The following is a 25,882-nucleotide window of genomic DNA, read 5'->3' as shown; positions in this document are numbered from 1 at the left end:
AGTCGTTATTTGATTATTTCATGTTATTAGATTGTTAAAAAGTAATTAGTTTTAGATTTCACATTTTTTTTTGTTAAGTGGGTAATTAGTTTAATAGTTTGTTATTTGATTGTTTAAGATTAGTTAGTTTGTTTTAATTTGTTTCAAGAATTAGTTTGCTACAAGTTTTAGTTAGTTTGTTACATTAGTTAGTTTATTTGTTACAAGTTGTTACAAGTTTGTTAGATTAGTTGCTAGATTCTTGTTTTTTGTTTGGATTTAACCAACATTAGATTTTGATATAGTTTTTCTTGTTTTGTCTTTTTGTGTTGTAGGGAAGCGTTTGCCCATTGCGATAAGCCCTCAAAAGTACCCTCGAAGAGCCCTCAAAGGTCTTCTTAAGACCCCTCAGAGAGCCCTCAGAAGAGCCAAGACATTTAAATAGGAATACAATACTAGTGGCTATTAAATTCAAGGGAAACAATGAAGATCAAAAGGGACTAGAGCTCAAGCAAGAAGACCCTTTTCTTTATTCTTTTTTTTCTTTTCTTCTAGCTTTAGGTTTATTTATTTTTAATTTAGGTTTGTAATAAGGCCAATTATTATTTTTGAGTCATCTGCAAGAGGGTAACTCATTGTAATTAGTTAGTTACTTTTATTTATTTATTTTTACTTTTAAAGGCAATAAAGCTTGTAATTTCTATGAAATATGAAGTTTATTCTCTCGTTCCTTGAGTTCGACCCGGATTTCACCACTTGTGTGAGCCGGTTTTATCATTTGGTGTCTGGCTTTCACAAATAATTTTTTTATTAAAAATATATTTTTAAAAATTCATTTCATAAAACTTACACCAGTTTTCTCAACCTCCATAAGAGGTATTTCTTTCTCACCTTCAATCTTTGTAAGAATTAGCTTAGGTTCCAAATCAGTCTCTTCCACTAATCCCCACAACTCCTTTCTCCATATAAGGTGTTTCATAATTGAAGCCCATGTAACATAGTTTGAATCGTTGAGCTTAATGGGTTTAACGGTGACATTATCATTGTCATCCATTTTAAAAGGTTTGAAAAGAGAAATAAAGAAGAGAAGAAAGAAGAAGAACAGAGAAGAAGAAGAGGAGAGATGAAAATGAGGATAATAGGTACTCCACCACGGATAATGAGTACGAGTGCTCCTCCAAGCTTTCAAGCTTTTACACTACCACAATTTCACATACACTTGAAAAGAACTTCACTTCTTTTCCAAACTTTGAATGACACATTTTCCAATGCACCAAAAAAGAACTTAACGTGATCACCAAGCTCTGATACCATGTAGGAAGATGAGTTCTTAGATCATCACCAATCCAAACTTCAAATAGTTCCAACCAAAATGCCGAGAAAGATCATTCACAAGAACCACAAAGGTTCATACAAAATACCCAAAAAAGGGTATACAATAATAAGAAAGAAAAATATATTATTGAATGGAAAATACCCTTGAAAAAACATACAATGAAAGGGGGGCAAAGCCCCATATTTATACACATAATGGGAGGCTTAGAGGAGGGAGTTGTTGGGCTCCCAACGGCTGGGAGCCCAACGACTCTTTGTCTTTGCCTTTTTTTCTTTAGTCAAAAAGTTGACTAGTCAAAAGGCTAAAAAAACTAAAAAATAAAAAAGATAAAAGTCCTATTCTAACTAAGCTATTCTAACTAAACTAAAGAAAAGGTAATTCCTAGTTAGCCTAGGTTATTATATATTATTTAACACAAACAAGTTATGCTTACCGATTCTAGCAACGATGATGTCACTGCAGCATTTGTGAGCCCACCTGTCCTCATGTTTGCACGTACTGGGACTCCAAAGCCAATGGAAGAATCTTGCCGTCTTGAGAGAGAGTAAAGGAAACTAAAGTTAAAATGATGGAAGTTGCATCATAGTAAGATGTCGACTTGCTACTTCCCCACCTTTCTGAAATGGTTTTCTCCAAGTCGACAAAAGCTCCTCCACATATGAAGAGTATGTCCTTAGTATCGATCTGTTATGCAATGCAAGTTAGTGAGTTAAAAATATAAAACTACATAAGCTCTGCATACTAATGATACTTTTTAAAATAGGACAACATAACCATTTAGAAAAGATAGTAACAGGGTTTGACACAGTAATTTTGGGTACACACATGCGGACACAGAAACAAATACATATAACACTCAGAAAATTACAGAGTATTTTTGGGTAGACACACGTAAGCACTCACACACACACACCCGAGGACATATGTATCTGTTGTCACTATTGTCTTTGAGGCACTAGCTTGCCCTCATACTTTTTTTTTTTTTACTCTGAAGTCTCATTTTATGGTCATAATACTGATAGAATATAACACAGAAAATTACAGTGAAAAACGTAACTGCTCCTATCTCTTGCTACTAAGAACACACAAATAAGATCTAGGGCATGCCTGAATGCTGTCACCGCGAGGATGTTTCCGAGCCCCTTTTTCTGGAACATTCACAACCTGGTGAAAAATAGGCAGAAGATTTTAAAATATAGTACTGCATATTGAAGTTAGGATTCTTTTCAAGTCTTCTCCCATAAATGGGCAAACAGAAGAAGTTTCATACACAGCTATAAGCCAAATGAAAAGTTGATGGGAGTATAATGTAGCATTGAACAAACACGTTTCTTTAGCCAAATACAGGCAGTCGCCCATGCGATGTTCCCATGCTAAGAAACATATACTTGCCAACAACAGACAGAGCTCATCAAATCCAACACATGAGCAGTTGGCTTTACATGTAACAAAGTATAAATGATTCTCTATTCAGCATGAAAAACAAAAAAATCTCATCATACAAAAACTCATATCATAAGGACACTTAATAGCTACTTGCTAAATAATTCTACCCATAAGTTTCACATGCCTATATACACAAGCGTCTAACCTATGCTACATTAAAACAGATATAAGTAGACTGGGTAAAATATGGACATTTCATAAAAGAAGGAAGTTTTTTTTGGAAATTGGTCCCTGCTTTATTGGCCATTTGCAAAATAGTCCTTGCCTTATGCCATTTTGCAAATCGGTCCCCGCGTTTTCATTAACCTTTGCAAATTAGTCCCTGAGGTTAACAGGCATTAGTTTCCATGACAGTAACTGTTAAAGGCAGTTGAATTGACAATTTTTCCCTTATAGGAGGACCAATTTGCAAAATGCAAACAAGGTAAGGACTAATTTGCAAGGTTAAATAATCAGCTGAATGTTATATTTTTGCATTCTTGGGACTTTCCTTTGCTTTTCCCTTTTAAATCTCCACAATCCATCTTCTGTACCACCATGGTCCAAAATATCAGCATTATTTTAAAAATATCTTGAAAATAAACATGATATTTTGATTGACATTTTACACAAGCCAAAATATTACGACATTAACATTTATTTTACCACAATATCAGCTGTTTAACAAGGAAAAACAACAATTTTTATTTTCTAAATATTTTAAATTTAATGCAAATTTCTATGATTTATTTATTTACTTATTTATTCTATTATTTTCAGCGATTTTTGTTGATAAAAACATGAGAAAAAGAGAACATTTTCAAGTTTTCATGAGATTTTTTGGCTGCGATACAAACTTAAAAGAAAATCATAGATCCATTTAGAGTTCTTCAATTCAATAAAACTCGAATTTACATCCATAAAGACAATGAGAGAGACTTCTAAAATCCCAAAACCTTCATGTTTGCAAACGCTCTTTCCTTCCAAGCATAAACCCACAAACGGAGAACACATAAACCCTAATCTCTATCTCCCTAAACACTCAATTTACATCACCACCAGAAGATGGATGAACCAGAGTTACCGGAAGCGCCTAGGCAAAAGGGGAAGCGCGCTTCGGAAGCGCGAAACGTCGCGCTTTCGAAGCGTGAGGGGGAAGCGTCCCCCTTTTTTGGGAAGCGCTTCCCCCTCGCTTCCCCATTTTTTTCATTTTTTCGCTTCCCCTCGCTTCCGGTTTGCTTCCTAGGTCGCTTCCGGTTCGCTTCCTAGGTCGCTTCTGAGACGGTTCAGAATTTTCTTCTAAGTGGTCCCACGCTTCCCCGCTTCCTGAATTTTTGAAAATGCCTCGCTTCCCGCTCCCGCTCCCGCTTCCTCGACTGGTAACTCTGGGATGAACCCCTAAAACCCATCAATTTTACATAACCCAATAAACCAAAAACTCCTAAAACTCAAACAACAGAGAACCCCAAAACCTTACTCCCCAAGAAAAACATGACTAGCATCAAATGGAGTTCTTGATTGACCATGGTCTGCTGATATTTTGGACCATTGATGTCTGTCATAATGCCACTCCCTTCAACAGTTTTATAGTTAAATTTGGGCAGCATGCTGTGGCAATTTTCTTAGGATTCCATGGCATAAAGGCATTTTTCCTTTTGTAAAGTGCTAGAATAATTTTGCCATTATCCCTTCTGCTTGGCCACACAACTGTATCAAGATTTGAAGTTTTGAACTTTCAATTTGCATCTGTCAATATTGGGTCTAGCGTGTGCTATGCCTATGCACTACCGGATTCACAAGAAGTGTTCATTGAAGCAGGAGTTTTTCAGCAGCAGTCATATTTCCTAAGGTCGAAATTGCATTACCTCAACGTCTACCTATGCCATCTGAGCCTACCACCCAAATCAATGGCACTTCCACTCCCATTCACTGTAACCTTTTCGTTGAGTAGCACTCTGTTGTGAGAGAGAGGGTTAGGAGAACGAAAAGTTAGGGAAAACTTGGGTGTAAGAGAGGGGTAGGGAAAACTTAAGTGTAGAACGAAGGGATGGGGTATTTTATGCCAACAGTGAAAAAGGCAGGGACTGATTTGCAAATTGGCATAAGGCAGGGACTGATTTGCAAATCACCAGTAAGGCGGGGACCAATTTGCAAAAAACCCAAGAAAGAAACAGCTAAGAGAGAGAGATAGAATTAGGGTTTGCCATTGGCATAGACTGAGAAAGGCTTGGCTTGGACCTGCAAGGGCCCATCAGCGTTGAGGAAAAGCCATGGTTAAGACCAGTCCTACTGGGTTTGAGCCTGGACTTGATTAAATCAGAGAGCACTCTGAAAGCACGCTCTGTACAATTTTCAGGATGGGCCTATTATTGAAAAAAATAGCATCCCAGCCTTAGACAGTAATGAATGGAAAAGTCAAGACTTCTATAGTAAAACCCATCTAGATCTCATAAGGTCTAATGGTTTTGTGTATGTTTTTGTGGACAATGCAAAATTCATCTTATTATTCTGATACATAAAAAATCAAGACCACTGGCCCTTCTATGTACAAGGTTCTTGTGTTATTCCAACCACAACCTTGTCAAGGTCCACATGACATTGCACAAGTAGATGTCCAAGTTTGTGTTTGCCTCATAAGGAACTTATGTAGAAAAAATTCCACAACAAACAAGAGCTTCAACCACATTGCAATATGGAAGATCTGGACCTTCAGAAACAAAATCTGCCATGAGGGTTGCGCCTACTCCTTTGGCAAACTCGAACAGGAAATTTGGTTAGCTTATCAAGAGAACTATCTGAAACTGAATTGGGATGAGGAATCTCAGTTTACAGTTCAATGTTGGGTGCGATATGGCATAATTCCTGAAGCTTGTAAACTGGTTGGCATCACGAGAATTGATATTCAGTTTGCATTAGTGTCAATTAATTCAGCATTTGGATTGCATAAACTGTTTGACAGATTTCAAGATGGTATGTGGTTACCGGTGTTAGGTAGGCCTTTTATTTTCTGCTGCCAGAAACCAGAGTTCTTGATGACATTGTATCTTATGTAGAACCAGATTTTACTTGGATATTTGTGTTCACTAGTAGTCACATTTGGGTGAAGTGGATGGTCACAGTTTGAAGGTCACAAGAGGCCCTTCCAAGGCTGTTCTAGACTATTGGCCATGTTGGATAGGTGTAAATTCACTGTTAGGAAACCTAGTTCAGGGTCTTTTTGTTGCATTCACGACCAACAAGAAACAACACCAGTGTTTGGTGTTGAACCTGCATTTGGGTCCATTCTTCTGTTAAAATGTAAATTGTAACATATATATATAATAATATTATTGTATTATTGATATATATATACATTTTTTCCTTTTATTATTGTTCATTTTTCTTTATTTCCTTTTTTTGTATCTAGTTTGGTTTGAACTAGATTTATAATATAGTCAAGTTCCTAGTTGGAACTTGACTAAGGAATAGTCGTTGGACTAGAGTCCAACGACTCTTTTTGTGAGAGCTCTCTGCTCTCCTCACTCTCTCTTTTGTATAAATAGAGGTGAACCCCTTCAACATTTGTACTCAATTCTTCTTAAGCATTTTTGTCATAAATAAAGATTTATTTATTTTTATTGTGCTCTTCCATTTATACCCTTTTATGTATTTTGTTTGAAGTGTCTTTAATAAACATTCTTTTGAGAGATTCGCGTGCTTTGTGGAAGATCATCATTTCATTACATGGTATTAGAGCTCGGTTGTGATCAAGCTATTCTTTTAGTGCATCAAGAAGCGTGTCATTCAAAATTTGAGAAGGTGGTGAAGTAGTCATTACCTCTCCTTTCTTCTCTTCTCCTTGGATTTACTCGGTATGAATTTTACATTTCTTAAGTATTTATTGGGTTATTTAGCTCATGCATTATGCATGAGAAAAACATTTATTTTCTTTATATATAATCATGTTTTATTGACCTTAGATGATTCATCAATCATGTTCATATCTTAAAATAATAATATTGCATTTCACAAAGTATAATCTTACTTGAACTTGTGTGTATAACAATAACAATGACTTTAGGTGTTTTGAACTTATGATTATGTTGTTGACCTCACGCCTTGCATGTGATTTAAATATTGTATTGCATCCTTGATGGACATACGTGTTCATGTTTAAAACTCTTGACTCATTGTATACTTAAAATATAAAATTTTATACTTTAAATCTATCACTTACATATATGCTTAAATTTGTTTGTAAGCATGTCTTTTGTATGAGATATGTGGCTCTAATTATTGCATATACATGAGTCTTTTTAATCTCTTTATGAGAATGTATACACTTGGTTTTTCATATGGTTCTTTTGGTATCTATACATATGCTTTGGTTCTCTTTAATGACATTGATTGTCTCATAGTCAACTTGTGAATTAAATCTAAATAATCCTTTTCGAAATCATATATTGTTTTTATCGTCTATTTGAGAGTCATTGGATTCTTTGCATGTAATATACCTTATTAGACTTATTTCTTGATTGATGTATTCATGAACTCTCTTTGAAGAATTGCTTATAATAAGCATGATTCTTATTTACTTATTAAAAATTGTAAAAATTGTCATAGGACATATGATTGCAGTTAATTCTACGATTTCATCGTATTTATTGAAGTTTTAAATTTGGAACTTTATATGTTCAAATTGATTTCTTTTATGAACTAGATCAAGTTAGCTCGTTATATAACTTGCTTATGTTAACAATGCCTATAATTACACGAGCATATGAGTCCAAGTTTTCCATCTATCATTATTGAATTTGATTTGAAACTTTGCTTTTCAAATCAGTATTTTAACTCATTTTGTTTGAAAAATGACTTCCGTGAATATTCATTGCCTTCTTATGGCATTTGTGTTGTCCATCACAGACATTTTATGCATCAATCTTTTTTGCCTTGTTATTATTAAATCGAAGATGTTTGTTGGGGTGAGTTATGTGCACCTCGTGTTATGTCATTTTAGATTGTCAACTTGTAGTTTGACTCTAACTGACACTTATGTGATCTCTGAGTGTGTTGTATCACTCATTTGTTCTTTGACCTTTGATTTTATTATGGATGCTTTTAATTATGTGTATCTGTGATGGCTATCTGTTTTTCTTTAAACCATGGTGTTTCGAAATGTGGTTAAAATTGATAATGATTGCATTAATGTGTTTCCATTACAAGCTTTTTTATCTCGGTTGTCTTTTCCTTTTTTATGCCTCTTATCTAAGTGTCATTATATGTAGACAAAAGATGTTTATTCACACCTTCGTGTGTGATTTTTAGCCCATTGTTGGCTTTGTACTCTTGCTCCAGTAGCTGATACACCTGATTTTATGTGTCATTATACATAGACAAGAGACATTTATTCACACTTTCGTGTATGATTTTTAACCCATTGTTGACTTTGTACACTTGTTCTAGTCGTTGATACACTCATTTCAAGTGTCATTATATGTAGACAAGAGGTGTTTTTACACACATTCGTGTGTGTCTTTGGCCCTTTAGTGGCATGTTTATGCTCTTGGTCTAGTCACTGATACACTTGATATTTGAGGTTTGGAGGATTAGGAGGTGATTGATTGTGATCGTTAAACCGATGCTCTAATTTACTCATTCAAATGTTTGAGAATTTTTAATCTATTCAAAATTGTCTAACTCATCTTCTCTTGTATGAGAAATGATTGATTGAAATAATTTCATGCATGTTGCATTACATTATTAAAGTTTGCAAAATATCACTCATTGATATTTATGAGAATGTAATTTTTCACAACTTGGTGTTGATTTAAAATTTTCATTTATCCTTATATAAGTTTTTAAAATCTCTCTTTGCAAAATACCATTTCTTGATATTTATGGGATTTTTAAATTTGTCATCTTCTGCAAATTGGTTTTGGCTTGCTTATATCATTCCCTTTGTCATGTGGGATCTTTTAATTCTTTAATGAATCTCTTAAAAATCTTTACTACTTGTTCCTTCCTTGTATGAAAAATATTTATCGATAAAAATTCATGCATTTCATTGATAACATATATATATATATATGTATATTTGGTCCTCTATACTTAAAATCACTCTAGGATGGGTGAGTGAATTGTGATTTAATTGATTATCGTATCCACATTGTGGTATGCATAAATTTAATTAACTCATCTTTTATTGATAAAAATTGTTATCTTTTCATTGTTATTTCATGTGCATTAAATATGTTTTAACTGCATGATGCATAAATGTGTGTATTAGCATGGTTCACATAATTGCATGCATGAAGTTAATTAACACTTTCTAAAGATTTTGAGTTCTTTAAGTGAAGATTTTTTTCATGCCTTTGTGCATTTGTACTCCTTTGTGAGTATTTCATTGTGCCTTTGTGCACTTAGCCTCTTTGTGATTCTTGTGGGTTAATCAAGTCATCTTTGAACTTGATCATATTGAAGATATTTTCACATTGAAGTCATTTTTCGGACTTGATTCCTTTTTAAAGACATTTTCACATGGTGCTTGCTTGATTGAAATGCTTAAGATATTTTTTTATAATTGTTTATCTCTTCTTAATGAATCATATGTCCTTTAAATAATCAAATCTTCTTATGATCAATGTTATGGTTTCTTATGATTATGATTTAATTTCATCTTTGAGGCTCTTGTCTTTCTTAATATCTAATTATTCGAAAAATTATTACTATTTTGTTTCCATCACTCTATTCTTTCTTTAAAATATCTTGTTAAAATTTTGCAACTCTTGGGCTAACATATTTTTCTTGTGTACTTGGAGTCTTCTTTTGGTTTGTTATTTCTCAACAGGTTCTTAAGGATTGATACCTTCGATACATCATGGAGATAGCCAATGGAGCTTGCTTGGGAGATGATCACCAATGAAGGCATTGAAAGACTTACATTTGCAAAATTTTCTGATATGCTGTAAAGATGGCGATTTCCATTAAAGAATCTTGAAGACTTGGAGTCCTTCCCTTCGTTTCTCCAAACTTTCCGTCCTCCCCCCGTAAAGTTTGAGGGGGTGTTAAAATGTAAATTGTAACATATTTATATTTATATTTATATTTATATTTATATTTATATTTATATTTATATTTATATTATTATATATATATTTTTTCCTTTTATTATTTTTTTTTGTATCTAGTTCGGTTTGAACTAGATTTATAATATAGTCAAGTTCCTAGTTGGAACTTGACTAAGGAATAGTCGTTGGACTCTAGTCCAACGGCTATAATAAGAGTCGTTGGACTCGACTAGAGTCCAACGACTCTTTTTGTGAGAGCTCAAAGTGAGCTCTCCTCACTCTCTCTTTTTTGTATAAATAGGGGTGCCTTCAACATTTGTACTCAATGCTTCTTAAGCATTTTTGTTATAAATAAAGATTTATTTATTTTTATTGTGCTCTTCCATTTATACCCTTTTTATGGGTTTTGTTTAAAGTGTCTTTAATAGACATTCTTTTGAGAGATTTGCGTGCTTTGTGGAAGATCACCATTTCATTACATCTTCTTCCTTTCCTTGGGCTTTTCATAAATGGAAATGGCAATGGCAATGCAACTATAAGAGCAGCATCGTTTATGTTATGCAGCATTCACCTGTATAGATATATTCTACAAGCCTATCCAAGTATGCCTTAACACAAGAGATTTTCATGAAACACAACATGAAATATGGTATGCACTTCAGCATAGTTTGCTGAATGAATTCACCCCTATACACCATAGTTTATTCTTCAGTCATATCTGTGTTCCAACAGTGGCAGCACTGCACCAATTTGAATAGCCAAGTAATTCTTTAAAATTAAGCAGGCAAATTATGAGTCTTCACCAATAAAGCTTATACAAGAAAGATGCACAACGGTAAGATCAGAGAATAAGCATAAGGCACAAAATTGTTCATGACAGCCTTCAATGACCAAATTTGAGCTAATATATAATTGCGAAAGTAAGAAACACTAAAAACACTCACAGTTCCTTCCAGCATCTTAAGCAATGCCTGTTGAACTCCCTCACCAGAAACATCTCTGCTAATATTTAGGCTTTCAGCCTACATACATTGAGCATGAGAAAAAGCAATCAAGAAGATGATTATATTGTTAAATATATATATACATATATACATTTATATATATTATGTAGGTATTAGAGCTAATAGGCTCTTGATCTTAGTGACCTTTGTCAAGAATCAAGACCACGCCGCTTCTTGGAAGATGTGCCAAAGCCTCAAGTGATCCTATCTCTTCATTGCTCGTGCATTATAGAGGAGTCCATGTTCGTCGTGCCCATCAAGTTGAATGGCTCCAACTACCACACTTGGGCCTCTCCTATGGAGAACCACTTCCTATCTGTTAAAATGTAAAACTGTACATATATGTATATATAATAATATTATATTATTATATATATATAAATACATTTTTAATTTCTTTCTTTTCTGTATTTTTTTCCTTTATTTTTATTTTTTGTCTTTATGTCATCTAGTTCAGTTTGAACTAGAATGACTGTTGCTAGTCAAGTCCTGTCCAGACTTGACTAGCAATAGAGCTGTTGGACTGACACATTCCAACAGCTCTAAATAGAGCTGTTGGACTGTGCCCAACAGCTCTATTGAGTCCTCTTTCAGCTGTGTATATAAAGGGGTGCAGCCCCTCTTGTATTTTACTTCAATGCTTCTTAAGCAATTGGTTTTTCATATCAATAAAGAATACATTTTTATTTTTATTTTGTTTCCAGTTATACCCTTTTTAAGGGTTATGCTTTAGTGTCATTCTTGACACTTGCTCTTGTTAATCAAAGCTCGTGTTTCGAAGATCCCCATTTCATTTCACTATCCAAAGGACTCATCAAGTACATTGAGGGTGATTGTCCACAACCCCAACTCTCATTCACAAAATTTGATAATAGGAACATTAAATTTCTAGATGAAGAAGAGAAGGAGGCCGCCACCTTTGAGTTTGAGAAAAATCACATGGAGTGGCGGATGGACAATGCCAAAATATTGGCATAGATCATGAGTAGTGTAGATGCTTCTATTCTTGATAGTGTGACACAATTCAAAGTTTCCAAGGAAGCATGGGAGTTCCTAAGAAACATGAACTGCATGAAGGGCATAGCTCATTGGTGGAATCTACACAAAAGAATGATGTTCTTGAGGCAAGGTGATAAATCAATCCAGGATTACTACAACGAGATGATCCTTCTTTGGCGAGAGCTTGCTGCCTTGGAACCCAAATGGGAAACAAATGGATATCAGCGCCTAAGACAAGAACAACTCAAGACGGAACAATTCTTCATGTTCCTTAATGGCTTAAGGTCCGAGTTTGAGGGAGTAAGAATAATGTTACTCCACAAATCAAAGGTTTCTTCTCTCTATAAGACTCTTACCGAGTTGAGCATGGAGGAAGGAAGATTGAAAAAGGTCAAGGAAGAAAAGACCAATGACGTTGTTCCCGCCACCTTTAAACCTAGTGCCACCACCAAGACTTATAAACCACCGCACTTTAGAAAGCAAAATAGAGGTCAAAGAAAAATTATGTCACTTTTGCAGGGCATATCAAGCCGGCTTTCCCAAAATTGAAGACTAACACTTCATTCAAAACTAGTAGTGAAGTCGATAACAAAAGTGGTAATGGACTTAAGGATCTATTTATTACACAATTGGCGGAGGCTCTTCAACAATTCTTGAAGACGTCTACATCTATTCCGGGAGCTGCCATGTCTTCTACTTCTCCGAGCATGACATCTTGGATCCTTGACTTAGGAGTTTTTTTTTTTCACATGACACCTAATGGATCCATATTATCTAATTGTCGCATCAATAAAAACCTTTCAAGTGTTTCTACCGATGATGGCACTACTTTAGAAATCACTAGCATTGAGGATTTAGAAAATAATTATAAACATTTTCTTGTTCCAGAAGTTAGAGTTATTCCAAAATTAAATTTAAATTTACTTTCAGTTTCTCAAATTTTCATAGGTATGAAATCTCCTTCTCACCTAAGGATTGTTTGGTGCAAGATCGCCAGTTGTGAAAGTTGATTGGAGAAGGCCATAGAATGGGAGATTTATACTAATGTGGACATTTTGTGAATTCCAAGAAACTCTTTTTGTAACTTTACCCAAGAGAAAAATATTGAAACTTGGTATAGAAGACTAGGTCATCCAAGTAAAAAGGAAAAATTTTGTAATGAGAAAGAATTTGTTTATGAAGATTATATACTTGAAAAAGGGAAAACTCTTTCATTTCCTTCTAGAACTTATGAGACCAAGAAACCTTTTGAATTGGTGCACTCGAATTTGTGGGGACCCACCCCGGTCATGTTAAAAGAAGGATTCTCCTACTATGTTACATTTATTGATGATTATACTATATATATTTGGATATATTTTCTTAGGCAAAAACCAAAAACTTTCTCTTGGTTTAAAAATTTTCATAATTTGATTAAAAATCAATTTCATACCAACATTCTTATCTTTTGTTCAGGTTCGGTTGGTGAACTTTTGTCAAATGAATTCAAAATTTATTTCAAAGATAATGGCGTTTTGCATCAAATATCTTGCCTAAAACTCCCTCAACAAAATGGTCTTGCCGAAAGAAACCATAGACATATTATAGAGATTACTAGAACATTGCTTATTTCAAAAAATGTTCTCCAAAATTTTTAGCCTAAGTTGCACTTATCGCCGTTTATTTAATAAACAGAATGTCATCTTCCGCTTTGAAAAAAATCTCTCCCATGAAAAGCTTTTTAACATTAAACCGGATTTTAAAAGATTAATTTTTTTTGTTGTAAATGCTTTGCTCTTTGTGAAAATAATGAACAAGCTTTCGCCAAAAGTCATTGAATGTGTTTTTCTTGGTTATGAGGAAAATCAAAAGGGTTATAGGTGTTATGACTTAAAAAATGAGAAACTTTATATTTCTAGAAATGTTATTTTTCTAGGAAATGAAAATGGATTTGAGAAAATGATGACTAAGATATTGAGTATTCTTTTATTTATTTATTGCCTAAGGAAAAGAATGAATCATCTAACTCTAATGATGTTTGTGAGAATTATTGTATTATTAGTGACTTTATTGATGATTCTCATAATGATGTGAATGTTGATACTCACAACCTCCTTAGAAATGAAGATAATGATGTTCAAGAATTTAATGTATACTCTAGGCGTAACAATGAAGAACATCCAATATGCACTTGATAAGTTCTTGCAAAACCAATCTATAGGTGAAACCAATGTTAGATCGGATTGAATATCTAGGCCCTTTAGAAGATTTGTGTCCTATGAGTTTTTTCCCCTTAAATATAGAGTGTGTCTTTTAGCTATACATGTCTTTCATAAACCTTCTTCATACAAAGAAGCCAAGGAGCATCCTCATTGGGTAGAAGCTATGCAGGCGGAGTTGGATGGCCTCCATAGTGCCAAAACTTGAGAACCTGTGAATCTTCTTTTAGGTAAGAAAACGATAGGATGTAGGCGGGTATTCAAAGTTAAAACTAAGAATAATGGAACTTTAGAAAGATAAAAGGCTAGGTTAGTAGCCAAAGGGTATGATCAGGAATACAAGATTGATTATAAGGAAACCTTTGCACCTGTAGCTAAAATGACAAGTGTTATTGTAACGCCCCAAAATTTCGAACCTTATAAATTCCTTGAAATAGTTGGAAAATGCCTTTTCTTTACAGAGTTTATTTCTAAATCAGCGGAAACGATTTCTTTTAAAAGAAAAAAAAAAAAAAGATGGGTTTGACAACCTTGGGCACGTTAGCGAGAAAACAAAGATTTACCATGGACGATCTGCAATAATACTTAGGAAACCATTCCTTCTATTTGAAGAGAGTATTAAGTTTGTACAAAATTTGGGTTTCCTCAAGGGAAAACCGTATCAAAAACCAAAAATGTCCAGGAGAAACACTACGAGCAGAAACAGTGGATCCTTAAATCATCTCGCAGTCGCGCCATCGCCTGATGCACCTAATCGTCACCTGTGCCCATGAAATGGGTTAGTTTTGCGAAAAACTAGCAGGAGAGTACAAAGACAGAAAGAACTAAATTAGGCATAGATAATTTATGCAGCAGGTAGTAACGAGCAAACTAAGCAGATAGACTGGAGGAATAAGCTAAGTACAACAAACTGAAAAGGGTGTGCATGCTCAATTTAGTTATTACTTGATAACCGACCATGCGGGTACATACATGGCACGTGAGTCGAAACAGTCGAGTCCAAGCCGAGTGTTCATTATGTTAAGTATTTTAATATACCTCGGTTGTCTGACTGAATCCTATTCCTATGGAGACGACCGATGGTCGAGAGAGTAAGTCCCCAAGGCCTGATAGGGATGCATCCAACTTCTGCAGAAGTGTTAGGCTAACTTATGTAGCCCCTATCCCTCCCCCTAACCTCCGATGACTGGGGAAAAACGGGTCTTTTGCCCTTTTTGAAAGCCATAAATGGACTGTCTATCGGAGTTGGTACCCTTCGTCCTCTCTCTTGACGAAGCAAGGTTGAATTGAGCGCGACGGGGTTTCTTAGCCGTTGCCTCATTCTACATGCTCTGGTCCATTAGACCGAAACGAGCATCTTGCCTATGAAGGCGATCCCACTCTTATATGTGTTTCCAACAGCCTGCACTAAGCATTAATCGAAGTCATAAGACTCTCTCATCCAATCGTCGTAGTACTAACATGTCTCGCATGTTTAAGAAGTATACTTACGAGAAAAGGGATACAGGTCCTTAATAGGAGCCTCGGGAGTGTGTTTCGCAAAGATATAATGTTTTTTTTAAAAAAAAACTATTTTAACATATCAAATCTTTCGAAACCACACACAATCTTGCCAACATAAGGCATGTGATTTTCTCGAATCTGACATCCGATGACGTAGTGTCTGGGTGCTTTGTAAGTCACGACACTGGTTTTGGTAAATGGGTTTCACAAAGGAACCTATCACCCAACAACTTGGTCTTGCCCCAGATCAAGGGTTTTCCCAAAACATATCGGGTGGAAAGAGGAATAGGTATTCCTCTCGAATACACTGAGTCTATGGCAAGGAAAAGAAACAAAAGATAATAATGCGAAAAGGAAGTGCCTGGGCGCGAAGCGCGACGGCAAACAGGAACTGCGAAAGCAAGGGACAAGGATCGCGAAACCGCGTCCTTGAATTAAAAGACAGTAAGTAGTAACTTATGAAAGCAAAGGCCTGGGCGCAAAGCGCGACGGCAACAGAAACAGAAAGTGCGTAAGCAAAGGACAAGGACCGCGAAACCGCGTCCTTGAATTAAAAGACAATAAGCAGTAAATACGAAAGTAAAAGCCTGGGCGCAAAGCGCGACGGCAAACTGAAATGCGAAAGCAAAGGACAAGGATCGCGAAACCGCGTCCTTGATTTAAAAGTGTACTTATATACATATAAGTATATAAATATATCATTAAGTCCTTTCGATTATCAATTATTTAAGCTTGATTTAATTATTTAAGTCCTTGTGCATCTTCTCCTACCTTGGAGTATTGCGAGAATGAAGCCGTCTACGAACGTAAGTGATTGTCGGTTTAGTTCGCGGGGCGCGAACGGGCTCCGTTGCGTAAACTGCAAAAATACGTAGTTTAGCATGCATAAAATGAATATAGGTAGGGAGAAAGCTCGGTTTCTCCGCAACTCAATGCATGGGTCATCGGCCCCTACCGTTGCGAAAGAGAACGGGGTAGGGTCCAATGACCCATGCCGTTAAAGGAGATGGGTGCAGGGGCCTTCTTAAAAGAAAGGGGCAGGGGCCGATGGCCCCTGCCAATGGAACGAGTAGGGAAGAGGGAGCGCAGGGGCCAAAGGCCCCCCTGCGGCTCAAAAGGAGAGGAGGTAGGGGAGTGCAGGGGCCAAAGGCCCCTGCCGAGCCCTTGCTCGACAGAAAAGAGACAGGGGCCTCTGGCCCCTGTCGGTTTAAAAGAGGGGCAGGGGCCAAATGGCCCCTGCTTGGTTTCCGAGGGGTGGGGCAGGAGCCTTCGGCTCCTGCCCCCCTCTCTTAAGGGGAAGGGTAGGGGCCATCGGCCCCTACGTGGAAAGGGAAGGGTAGGGGCCATGGCCCCTGCCGGAAAATTAAAAGGGCAGGGGGCTCCGCCCCCTGCCTGCTAAGAAGAGGAAAGCAAGGGGGGTGGAGCCCCCTTGCTTGTCGAAAAAGAGGAAGGCAAGGGGGCGGAGCCCCTTGCCTGTCGAGATAAGAGGAAGGCAAGGGGGCGGAGCCCCTTGCCTGTCGTGAAAAAAGAGGAGGAAGGCTCGGCAGGGGCCGCCGGCCACCTGCCGGCCTTCCGGCGAATCAGGGGGAGGAAAAAAAAAGGGGGAAAAAGAGGGGGAAAAGGAGGAGGCTACCTGGGCTGCCGTGAAGGGGGTTCGCCGGAGAGGGTGGCGCCGTGAAGAGGGGGGGGGGGGGGGTTGTCCTGCGTCGGCAAAAAGGGAGAGGGAGGTGGAGTCGGGGGAAGAGAGAGCAGAGGGGAGAGAGACGAGAGATGAGAGAGAGAGTCGGGGGGTCGGGGGAGGCTCGTAGGCCCTCCCCTCTCCCCTCTCGTCTTTTAGTAGGGAGGGGGCGCACACAGGGCTCGCCCCCTGTGTCGCCGGAGGCTCCCCTCCCCTTGTGGGCTGCCAGTCCCCTCGAAAAGGGTTTTCGAGGGGCTGGCACAGGTTGGATCCGGGTCGGGTCTGGACCCGACCCGGGTCCGATCTTAAATTTTTTTTTTTTTAACTGGTATTACAGTTATCAGAAGTGGTTGATTTACCACTTAGATGTCAAAAATGTCTTCCTAAATGAGAATCTTAGTGAAGAAGTGTACATGGACCCTCCGTCCGGGCTTGAGGTTGAGCAAGGTAAAGTTCTTAGACTTAAAAAGGTTTTATATAGTCTTAAACATGCCCCTAAGGCCTGGTATGACCGCTTTAGTAAAGTCATGATTGATTTTGGTTTTATATTTTGTTATATTGACACTGCTCTCTTTGTTAAGAATGCAAGAACATGCATCATCATTTTAGTTTTGTATGTAAATGATATGATTATTACTAGTAGTGATAGAAAAGGAGTTGAAGTTATTAAAAATACTCTTAAAGAGAATTTTGATATATCTTACCTTGGTTTTCTAAGATATTTTTTAGATATTGAAGTTGCTTACTCTCCTCAAAGATATGTTTTGTCTCAAATGAAATTAGCATATGAGATTATTTCTGGTTGATAGATGAAAAGGTTGTGGATACTCTTGAAGTCATCAACGCTAAAATGAGGGCCAACGGTGGAACTCCTTTAGATGATCCCACACCTTATAGACAACTGATTGGATCTCTTACATACTTGTTTATCACTTGACCCGACATCACACATGTTGTACACAACGCCAACCAGTTTCAACATGCACCTTCTTCAGTTCACATGAGTGCAATCATGCCGATCATTCAATATATTAAGGGCACCATAACTAAAGGATTATTCCTCTCATTTTCTTGTCTAAATTTAATTGCTTACACTGATTCTAATTGGAGAGACAATCCTAATCGCATTTCTACTACAGGTTACTGTATATTTTTTGGAACTCCCTTATATCGTGAAGGTGTAAGAAACAACAAAAGGTGTCGCTTTTTTCTACCGAAGCTGAGGCAATGGCAACTACCACCAACGAAATTGTTTAGCTAAGAAGTTTGTTGAAGGACATAGGTGTTTACATCTCTACTCCTACGAAGATGTGTTGTGACAACAAAAGCGTCATATACATTGCAAGTAATCACACCTTCAATAAACGAACCAAGGACATAAAGATAGATTGTCAATTGTTAAAGAAGAATATCTATGTTCAAGAAGAATATCTCAAAGGAACCATCGAGCTACCTTATGTATCATCGAAATATCAATTGACAGACTTCTTCACCAAAGCCTTGCCATCGCCTTGTTTCTCATTTTTTCTTAGCAAACTGCCTCTGATCTCCTCGTCAGTTTGAGGGGGGTGTTATATATATATATATATATATATATATATATATATATTATGTATTAGGTAATATATACATTCACAAGTATATATGCATTTTTTTATTTTTAAAATGTATTCTAGGGGTAAAAGTATATTTTTTTATTTTTTATTTTTTATTTTTATCTTTTTATTATTTTTGTTCTTTAGGACAAAAATGTCTTCAAGGGAATTTTTGTTCATTTTGGTTAGCCATTAGGCTAGTCCAACGGCTAGCTCAACTAGTCTTTGGGCTAGTCTTGAGTTAGTCCAACAACTAGCTCAACTAGTCGTTGGACTAACCCAACAGCCAGTTAAGCTCATCACTTTCCCCTCCTTGTGTATATATGTAGGGATTACTCCCCATTCTAATGCATGCTTTTCTTAAGCATTTGAGAGTTAATAAAATTATATTTTTTATTTTTGTGCTTAGCCTTTAGTGGCTTGTGTTGTGAGCTATATTGTTTTCTTGTGCTTGCCCATAGTGGCTCTTGTACTTTGCCCATTAGTGGCCTTGTGATTGTGCTCCTTCTCTTGTGCTCTCATTACATATATAATTGTATTTTTCATTGCAATGCATCATTTTTTTGTATCAATTGATGCCAAATAGATACCTTCTTAGTTATCTTATCAACTTCATCAATGTAAATCATGCCTTGTTGAGCTGCTGCAACATTGAAGTCAGCAACCTATTGAATAATAACATAAGGTAGAAAACATCAGTATAAATCAAGAATAGTAACATGAAAAAGAGAAAAAAAAAAGACTAAATAGCTTCAGCTTTCAAAGTGAATGTGCAACAAAAAGATATCCAAAGAAGGGTAACTAGCACAGGAAATACGTAGGACACTAAAATAGAGAACAAGGTTATGGTAGCAAATAATAATTTAAACTTTCACAAAACATGCCTCTCCTACTATTCTCTTGCTTCTTTCCCCTCCATCGTATGGAAGAAGAGAAAGTGCCACCTTTCCTCCATATGGTAGTTATCTTACCCAGTGCAACAGAAGTTCCATGTTGCCTCCTTGAACAAGAAAAAGGAAAAAGGAAAAGCATCCCCCTTCACTTCCCTTTCATTTCCCACTCGCTTCCTCTTTTTTTTTTGTGTTTTTCATGTTAATATTTTTTTTTCGCTTCCCCCCACTTCCCCCTCGCTTCCGCTTTTTTTTTTATGTTTTTCATGTTAATATTTATTTTTTTCGCTTCCCCGTCGTTTCCCACTCATTTCCCCCTTGTTTCCTTTTTCGCTTCCAAAACAAATCCTACTTCCTGCTTTACACTACTTTTTAACACTTGCTTTCCCGCTTCCGCTTCACGCATCCTTCCCGTATCCATTTCACTTCCTGGTAACTATGTTTTAAACATCTAGAAATTTGTTTGGATCTTTGTTTCGATATTTTATAAAATCATTTCTATTTATTATTTACAAATATGTTAATATATCCATACATGGACATATACTACAACTGATGCGAATAAAAATTAAAAAGGACTAAGTTTTGCCAAAAGTTTATCCATCGGTACCCATGAGATGAGCATAAATACATGAAATTAGCCAAAGCAATCACAATCAGTTAGTATAAATCACATGCATACACACACAATTGTGCATATGGGCTCAAATCAAATTATTTTGATGAAAAAACCTGATCTTTTCATTTTAAAGTATTGGTCATAAGAAATTCCTTATCTAATAGATGTTTTCCACTAAATAAACCATAAAGATTCACATTTGTAGGGTTTGATGTACAAAACATGTGATAAAACATCAAAATAATATGTTCCACACACACACACACACACACATATATAGTCTAAGTTGAGTATCTGTGTAAATGATGTAATGATCATGAACTGTACCATAAGTAACTTGTACAATATTGATTCTACATCCTCCCCAACATAGCCTGCCTGCAAGTAATGGTATTTGCATGTTAGAAAAGTCTCAAGTGTAGCAAGCAGAAAAAATCAATTCATTTAAAAATGGAAATTAGCTTGCTGAATATCAGAAGATACAGCTGATCAGCAATCAAGCTTAACAGTTTTTCTTCCTTTTTATTTTTATTTTTTTTTGAAGCAAAAGCTTGTTAATGATTAAAATCAAATTTGAGTATGACACAAGGCTTTCAGGGCTTCTAGTCAACATATGACCACCCAATGTTTTGTCAGACAAATATAGGCTCGTAGTGACAAAAAACTGCATACCAAATACAGCAAAAAGAAAAAGTTACTGACATTAGGCTAGGAGCAAGAAAAAGAACATGATAACAACATTATCATCATTACTCGTCCTAAAAAGGAAAAACAACAATATCATGATCATAAAAATAACAGCAAGACAAGCACAATTATTTCCTTCAGGCACCACACATTCACCCACATGCAGTTAAAGCTACAGCCATGACATTGACAATTTATGAAGAATACAAGTTGCAGATGCGAAAAGAATATGTTGATTGTGTAACCAAACCAAGACTAGAAACAGAAACTTAAAATGCCCTTCAAAAACAAAGTCAGCACGAAAACCCTTCAAAAATTCATAAGGAATGACACTAGGGTCCTACTGCAAGAATTAGAGCTTTGGACACATGATGACCTCTCTGGTGGAATAAATGGAATCCAGAGAGGAGGATAGCTAGCTGTTTGACTAAATGGATTCTAAGAGAGAGGGTAGGATCACATGTTTGCACAAAACATCAGTTTCCGGCAAACATAACAAAATTTTTACACAAAGCTGAAGTACAAAAAAAGAAGAAAGGAAGGAAAAGAAGAAAAGGAGAGAGAGATCACTAGCAAAATCAGCACATAAATATGCTTGAAAGTACAGACTCAGTGATAGCAAGAGATCAAGTTACATGATCAAAGGAGTTAAATATGGATTCTGCATCTTTTTACATAGAGACTCATGCAAACGAAGGTAAGGAAAATATTATCTAGAAGAAGAAAGGTTCTCAGTGTTTATGATGCAAACTGTAAAAACCTGAAAAAAAAAATTGGATCCAGGTTGGATCCGACCGGATCCAATCCAGATCCGGGTCCAACACCCCCACCCCCCGTGTTTTTATTTAAACACGCAGGGGGTGGGTTTCTCCTTTACGAAAAAGGGAAAACCCTCTCCCCCTGCGCTGCTCTCTCTCTCTCTCTCTCTCCCCGCTCGCTCCCCTTTTTTCTGACCACCCGACGCCGGTGACCCCCATCCGGCCACCTCTCCCCCTGCGAGACCCCCCGAGTTCTAACTCTCGCCGCTAATTCTCTCCCCCCCCCCCCCACGGAGCCACTCAATGTCGGTGGCCCCGCTTTTTTTTTTTTCCTCTCATTTCGCGTCCCTCTCTTTCCTCATCGGACACCCTGCAGAGGTACGTCTCTCTCTCTCTCTCTCTCTCTCTCTCTCTCTCTCTCTCTCTCTCTCTCTCTCTCTCTCTGACGACGCCAATGGCAGGGAAGGTGGCTGCGCCCCTTCCCCTTGCTCTACGACGTCGGGGAAGGGGCACAACCTCCTCCCTGTTCTCCCTTTGTCCTAGTTCGCAAGGAGGGGTTCTACCCCCACCCTCTTCTCTTTCTCGTTTTTCCTCAGATCGGCCAGCAGGAGGGCATGCCCTCCTGCTGTCACCTGGATTTTTCCTGGCTGGCTGGTTGGGGAAACGCCCCTGCCGCCTCCTCTTTTCGGCCGGTGGGCAGGGGCGCGGCCCCTGCCGCCTCTTCTGTTGTCAAGCTGGTGGGCAGAGGACCGGCCCATGCCGCATCCTTGTCTTGTCAAGCTAGCGGGCAGGGGCTGCGCCCCTTGCCCCTTCCTTTCCTTCTGTTAGGAAGGCATGCAGGGGTTGTGCCCTTGCCCCTTCTGTCTGGGCGACGGGCAAGGGCTGCGCCCCTGCCCCTTCCTCTCTTTCAATCAGTACAACGAACAGAGGTTGCGCCTCTGCCCCTTTTTCTTTTCTCTGTTAGGTCGGCAGGTAGGGACACGGCTCCCTGCTCCCTCCCTCTATCATTGGGCAAGCAGGGCAGGACACGAATCTTGTCCCCTCCCTCGCGTTAGTCAACATTTTTTTTTGGGAGAAATCACTCTTTGACTTTTTATTATACGCAACTCACGCAACGGATCCCGCTCGCACCACGAGGCCTGAGCCTTTTGTCACCTACACCCGGAGACGTCAGCAATCCTGACACTTCCCAAGGTAGGGAAAAGTTGCGCAAAGGATAATGGACGAACTAAATTAAGCAATTAACAAATATATATATATATATATATATATATATATATATATATATATATATATATACACACACACACACACACGCTTTTAACTCAATGACGCAGTTTTTTGATCCTTGTCCTTTCCTTTCTGTCATTTACTGCTTTCTGTCTTTACTTTGCCGCCGCGCTTTAGTGCACAGGCTTTTACTTTCGTATTTACTGATTTTTGTCTTTACTTTGCCACCGCGCTTTAGTGCATAGGCTTTTGCTTTCGTATTTACTGCTTTCTGTCTTTACTTTGTCGTCGGGCTTTAGTGCAAAGGCTTTTGCTTTCGCATTTACTACTTTATGTTTTTTCTTTGCCACCGCACTTTAGTGCACAGGCTTTTTACTTTCGCATTTACCGTTTTTTGTCTTTTCTATACCGTCGCGCTATATGCACAGGCTTGCATGTTGATAAATGTGATTACATAAATGCAACATCGCGGGACGCGCAAGAGCATATACTTTTTTCGCTATTTTTGAAAAGACACGAGTTTGCATATATTCTTAAGAGGGGGATTCCTTGCATGAATCCAGCTTCTCGAACACGCAATCTTGCAAAGCAAAGTTTGAAAACCTTGTAAGTTGCGAAATAGCAACTAAGTTTCCCCAAGTCAGGGCATTTGAGAGAAGTGATTCAGATCCATGGCGATCTTATATCATGCAAGTTGTACTTCTGTTTTAAAAGACTAAACATGTCAAAATAAGTTATTTGATTAGATCATGTCTTTGCGAAACATTGAGTTGGGTTTTCTTTTGAGAAACCCGTACCCCTCTCATCGTAGTCGTACTTTTAGACAGGTATAGTATGTTTTTACTACGATGATTGGATGAGAAGTTCGTGTAACATCGAAGCATGTGAATGGCACGTTGTGAAAATCATTTACATGGTGATGATTCGCCTTCACAGGCAAGATGCTCGGGTTGGTTTGAAAGACCAGAGCATGTCAAGTCAAACTAAATATTTATTGCATCATTTTTTTCAGAATACATTAAAGCTGGGGCTTCTTTCTAAGAAACCTATACCCCTCTCATCGTAGGGGTACTTTCAGACATGCACGGCATGTTAGTACTACGATGATTGGATGAGAGGTTTATGATAACATCGTAATGTGCAAAGACACAATGATGAAATGGAAATCACATAAATGGTGATGATTCGCCTTCACAAGCAAGATGCTTAGTTGATTTGAAATACCAGAGCATGCAGAATGAGTCTTTAGTTAAATAAAACCTGACACACCCATTCGCCCCGTTGTTTTCCGTAAAAGGAGAGGATAGGATGATGGTACAAAAACTCCGATGGACAGGTTGTTAACAACCGCCCCTAGGGCAAATGACTAGATGTCCCCAGTCATCAAAGTTAGAGGATGAAACTACCAAAAATTATCCTAGGTGGTAGATCTCATAGACTTCTGCAGAAGCTGGATGCATCCCTTGAACGAGTGGCCTTTGAAAAATTATCTCTCGGTCATTGGCCGTCCATTTAGGAACGAACTCAGCTAGCTACCCGGGGTATAAAAAATGCATGGTATAATAAACCCTCGGATTAGTCTCAGTTGTTTCTATGATTCGCGCCTGTGCATACCCGCAGACCAGCTAATATCGAAACAAAGTTATGCATGTTCACATTATTTGTTGAATTGAGTATCATGTTTGAATTAAATGCACGTGCTAGATATGTTCACATTACTTGTTGAATTGAGTATCATGTTTGAATTAAATGCATATACTAAATATATTCACATTACTTGTTGAATGGTGTATCACGTTTGTATTAAATGCATAAGCTAGATATGTTCACATTTTTTGTTGAATTGCGTATCTTGTATGAATTAAATGCATATGCCAGATTTATTCTCTATTGTCACACTTGTGCACCTACCAGTTTTTCATGAAACTGACCCGTCTTATGGGTACAGGTGATGTTTAGGTCAGTACGACAAAAGATGGCATGATGACGTGATGGTATCAAGATAAGACTTTTTTCTGACGTTTCACTCCTGAGGACATTTCTATAATTTTGCATAAGGGTTTCCTTGAAAATTCCTCTTTTGTATTAACTCTAAATTATTAAAACTGCATTTCATTTTAATCTATTTGGTTTTGAATGTAAGGAGTTTTCAAATCCGTTGTGTACGGTAAAGGTTTTGCAAGTAATGTATCTATGGTTTGTTGACTTGTTATTTTAAAAATACAATTTTTCGCTAAATTACTATTTAAAACTCTGATAAAAGAATGATTACATGGTTTTCAAAATTTTCCTAAAAAGTTACAAGTCCGAGATTTTGGAGCGTTACAACTTGGTATAAGAGCGACAGAGAAAACAATAATTCTTGATCATCTGTATCGCATTGTAAGTATTTATTGATTAAATTGTTTCGTATCTATTCTGATTAAAGAAATATGTTTTGGTTTAGATGTCATACAATGAAATGATCGAGTCAATAGGTGCATTGACCGCAACAATTAAACAACTCCAATCGATGGTCCAAAAGCTGAATTATAAGGTGGATGGGTTGGCTTGCGAAAGCACCAACCTAAGACGACGTGACAACCGGATGGTATACCATCAAACTCTCTCGAGACAAATGTACCCCCGAGATCCTTATGATTGTGATGCTTATGTTAGCGTATAGGTGAATGACACATCACGCCTACAAATGACTAGTTTTGACTTATTAGGTGAATGATACATCATGCCTACATAGTTTTATTGTAAATGATTGTCTGATTTGAATATATCACACCTATGTATCATTATTGATGTGTATCAGAAATATCTAACTGAATTACCTAGAGGTATGTATGTGTGTTTCACTCTAGAATGGTCAAATGTGATTTTACTTATTGTCTATAAAAATTATGAATGCATATGAAAATGATACAATGATCTGAATGTCTTAGAT

General features: G+C 37.4%; 1 protein-coding gene across 3 annotated transcripts in view; it reads right to left on the bottom strand.

Moving 5' to 3' along the window:
* The window catches only part of LOC149817415 (CLP protease regulatory subunit CLPX1, mitochondrial-like), a 64,187-nt gene that overhangs the window by 29,435 nt on the left and 8,870 nt on the right, over window positions 1-25,882 (bottom strand). For 2 of the 3 annotated variants that reach the window (XM_089988077.1, XM_089988079.1), the window contains exons 5-10: window positions 20,600-20,646; window positions 19,354-19,428; window positions 10,731-10,808; window positions 2,423-2,479; window positions 1,929-1,999; window positions 1,749-1,848 (exon numbers count right to left, since the gene is read on the bottom strand). In XM_089988077.1, coding sequence (XP_089844203.1) covers window positions 1,749-1,848; window positions 1,929-1,999; window positions 2,423-2,479; window positions 10,731-10,808; window positions 19,354-19,428; window positions 20,600-20,646 — 428 coding nt within the window. The remainder of the gene's footprint in view (window positions 1-1,748; window positions 1,849-1,928; window positions 2,000-2,422; window positions 2,480-10,730; window positions 10,809-19,353; window positions 19,429-20,599; window positions 20,647-25,882) is intronic. The other variant, XM_089988078.1, reaches the window with a different exon arrangement.

This window comes from Nuphar pumila, chromosome 14 (genome assembly GCF_984573655.1).
Source record: "Nuphar pumila chromosome 14, dmNupPumi1.hap1.1, whole genome shotgun sequence".
Taxonomy (NCBI): domain Eukaryota; kingdom Viridiplantae; phylum Streptophyta; class Magnoliopsida; order Nymphaeales; family Nymphaeaceae; genus Nuphar; species Nuphar pumila.
Note: the sequence above shows the minus strand (reverse complement) of the source record. Positions and strands in the feature narration are given on the sequence as shown.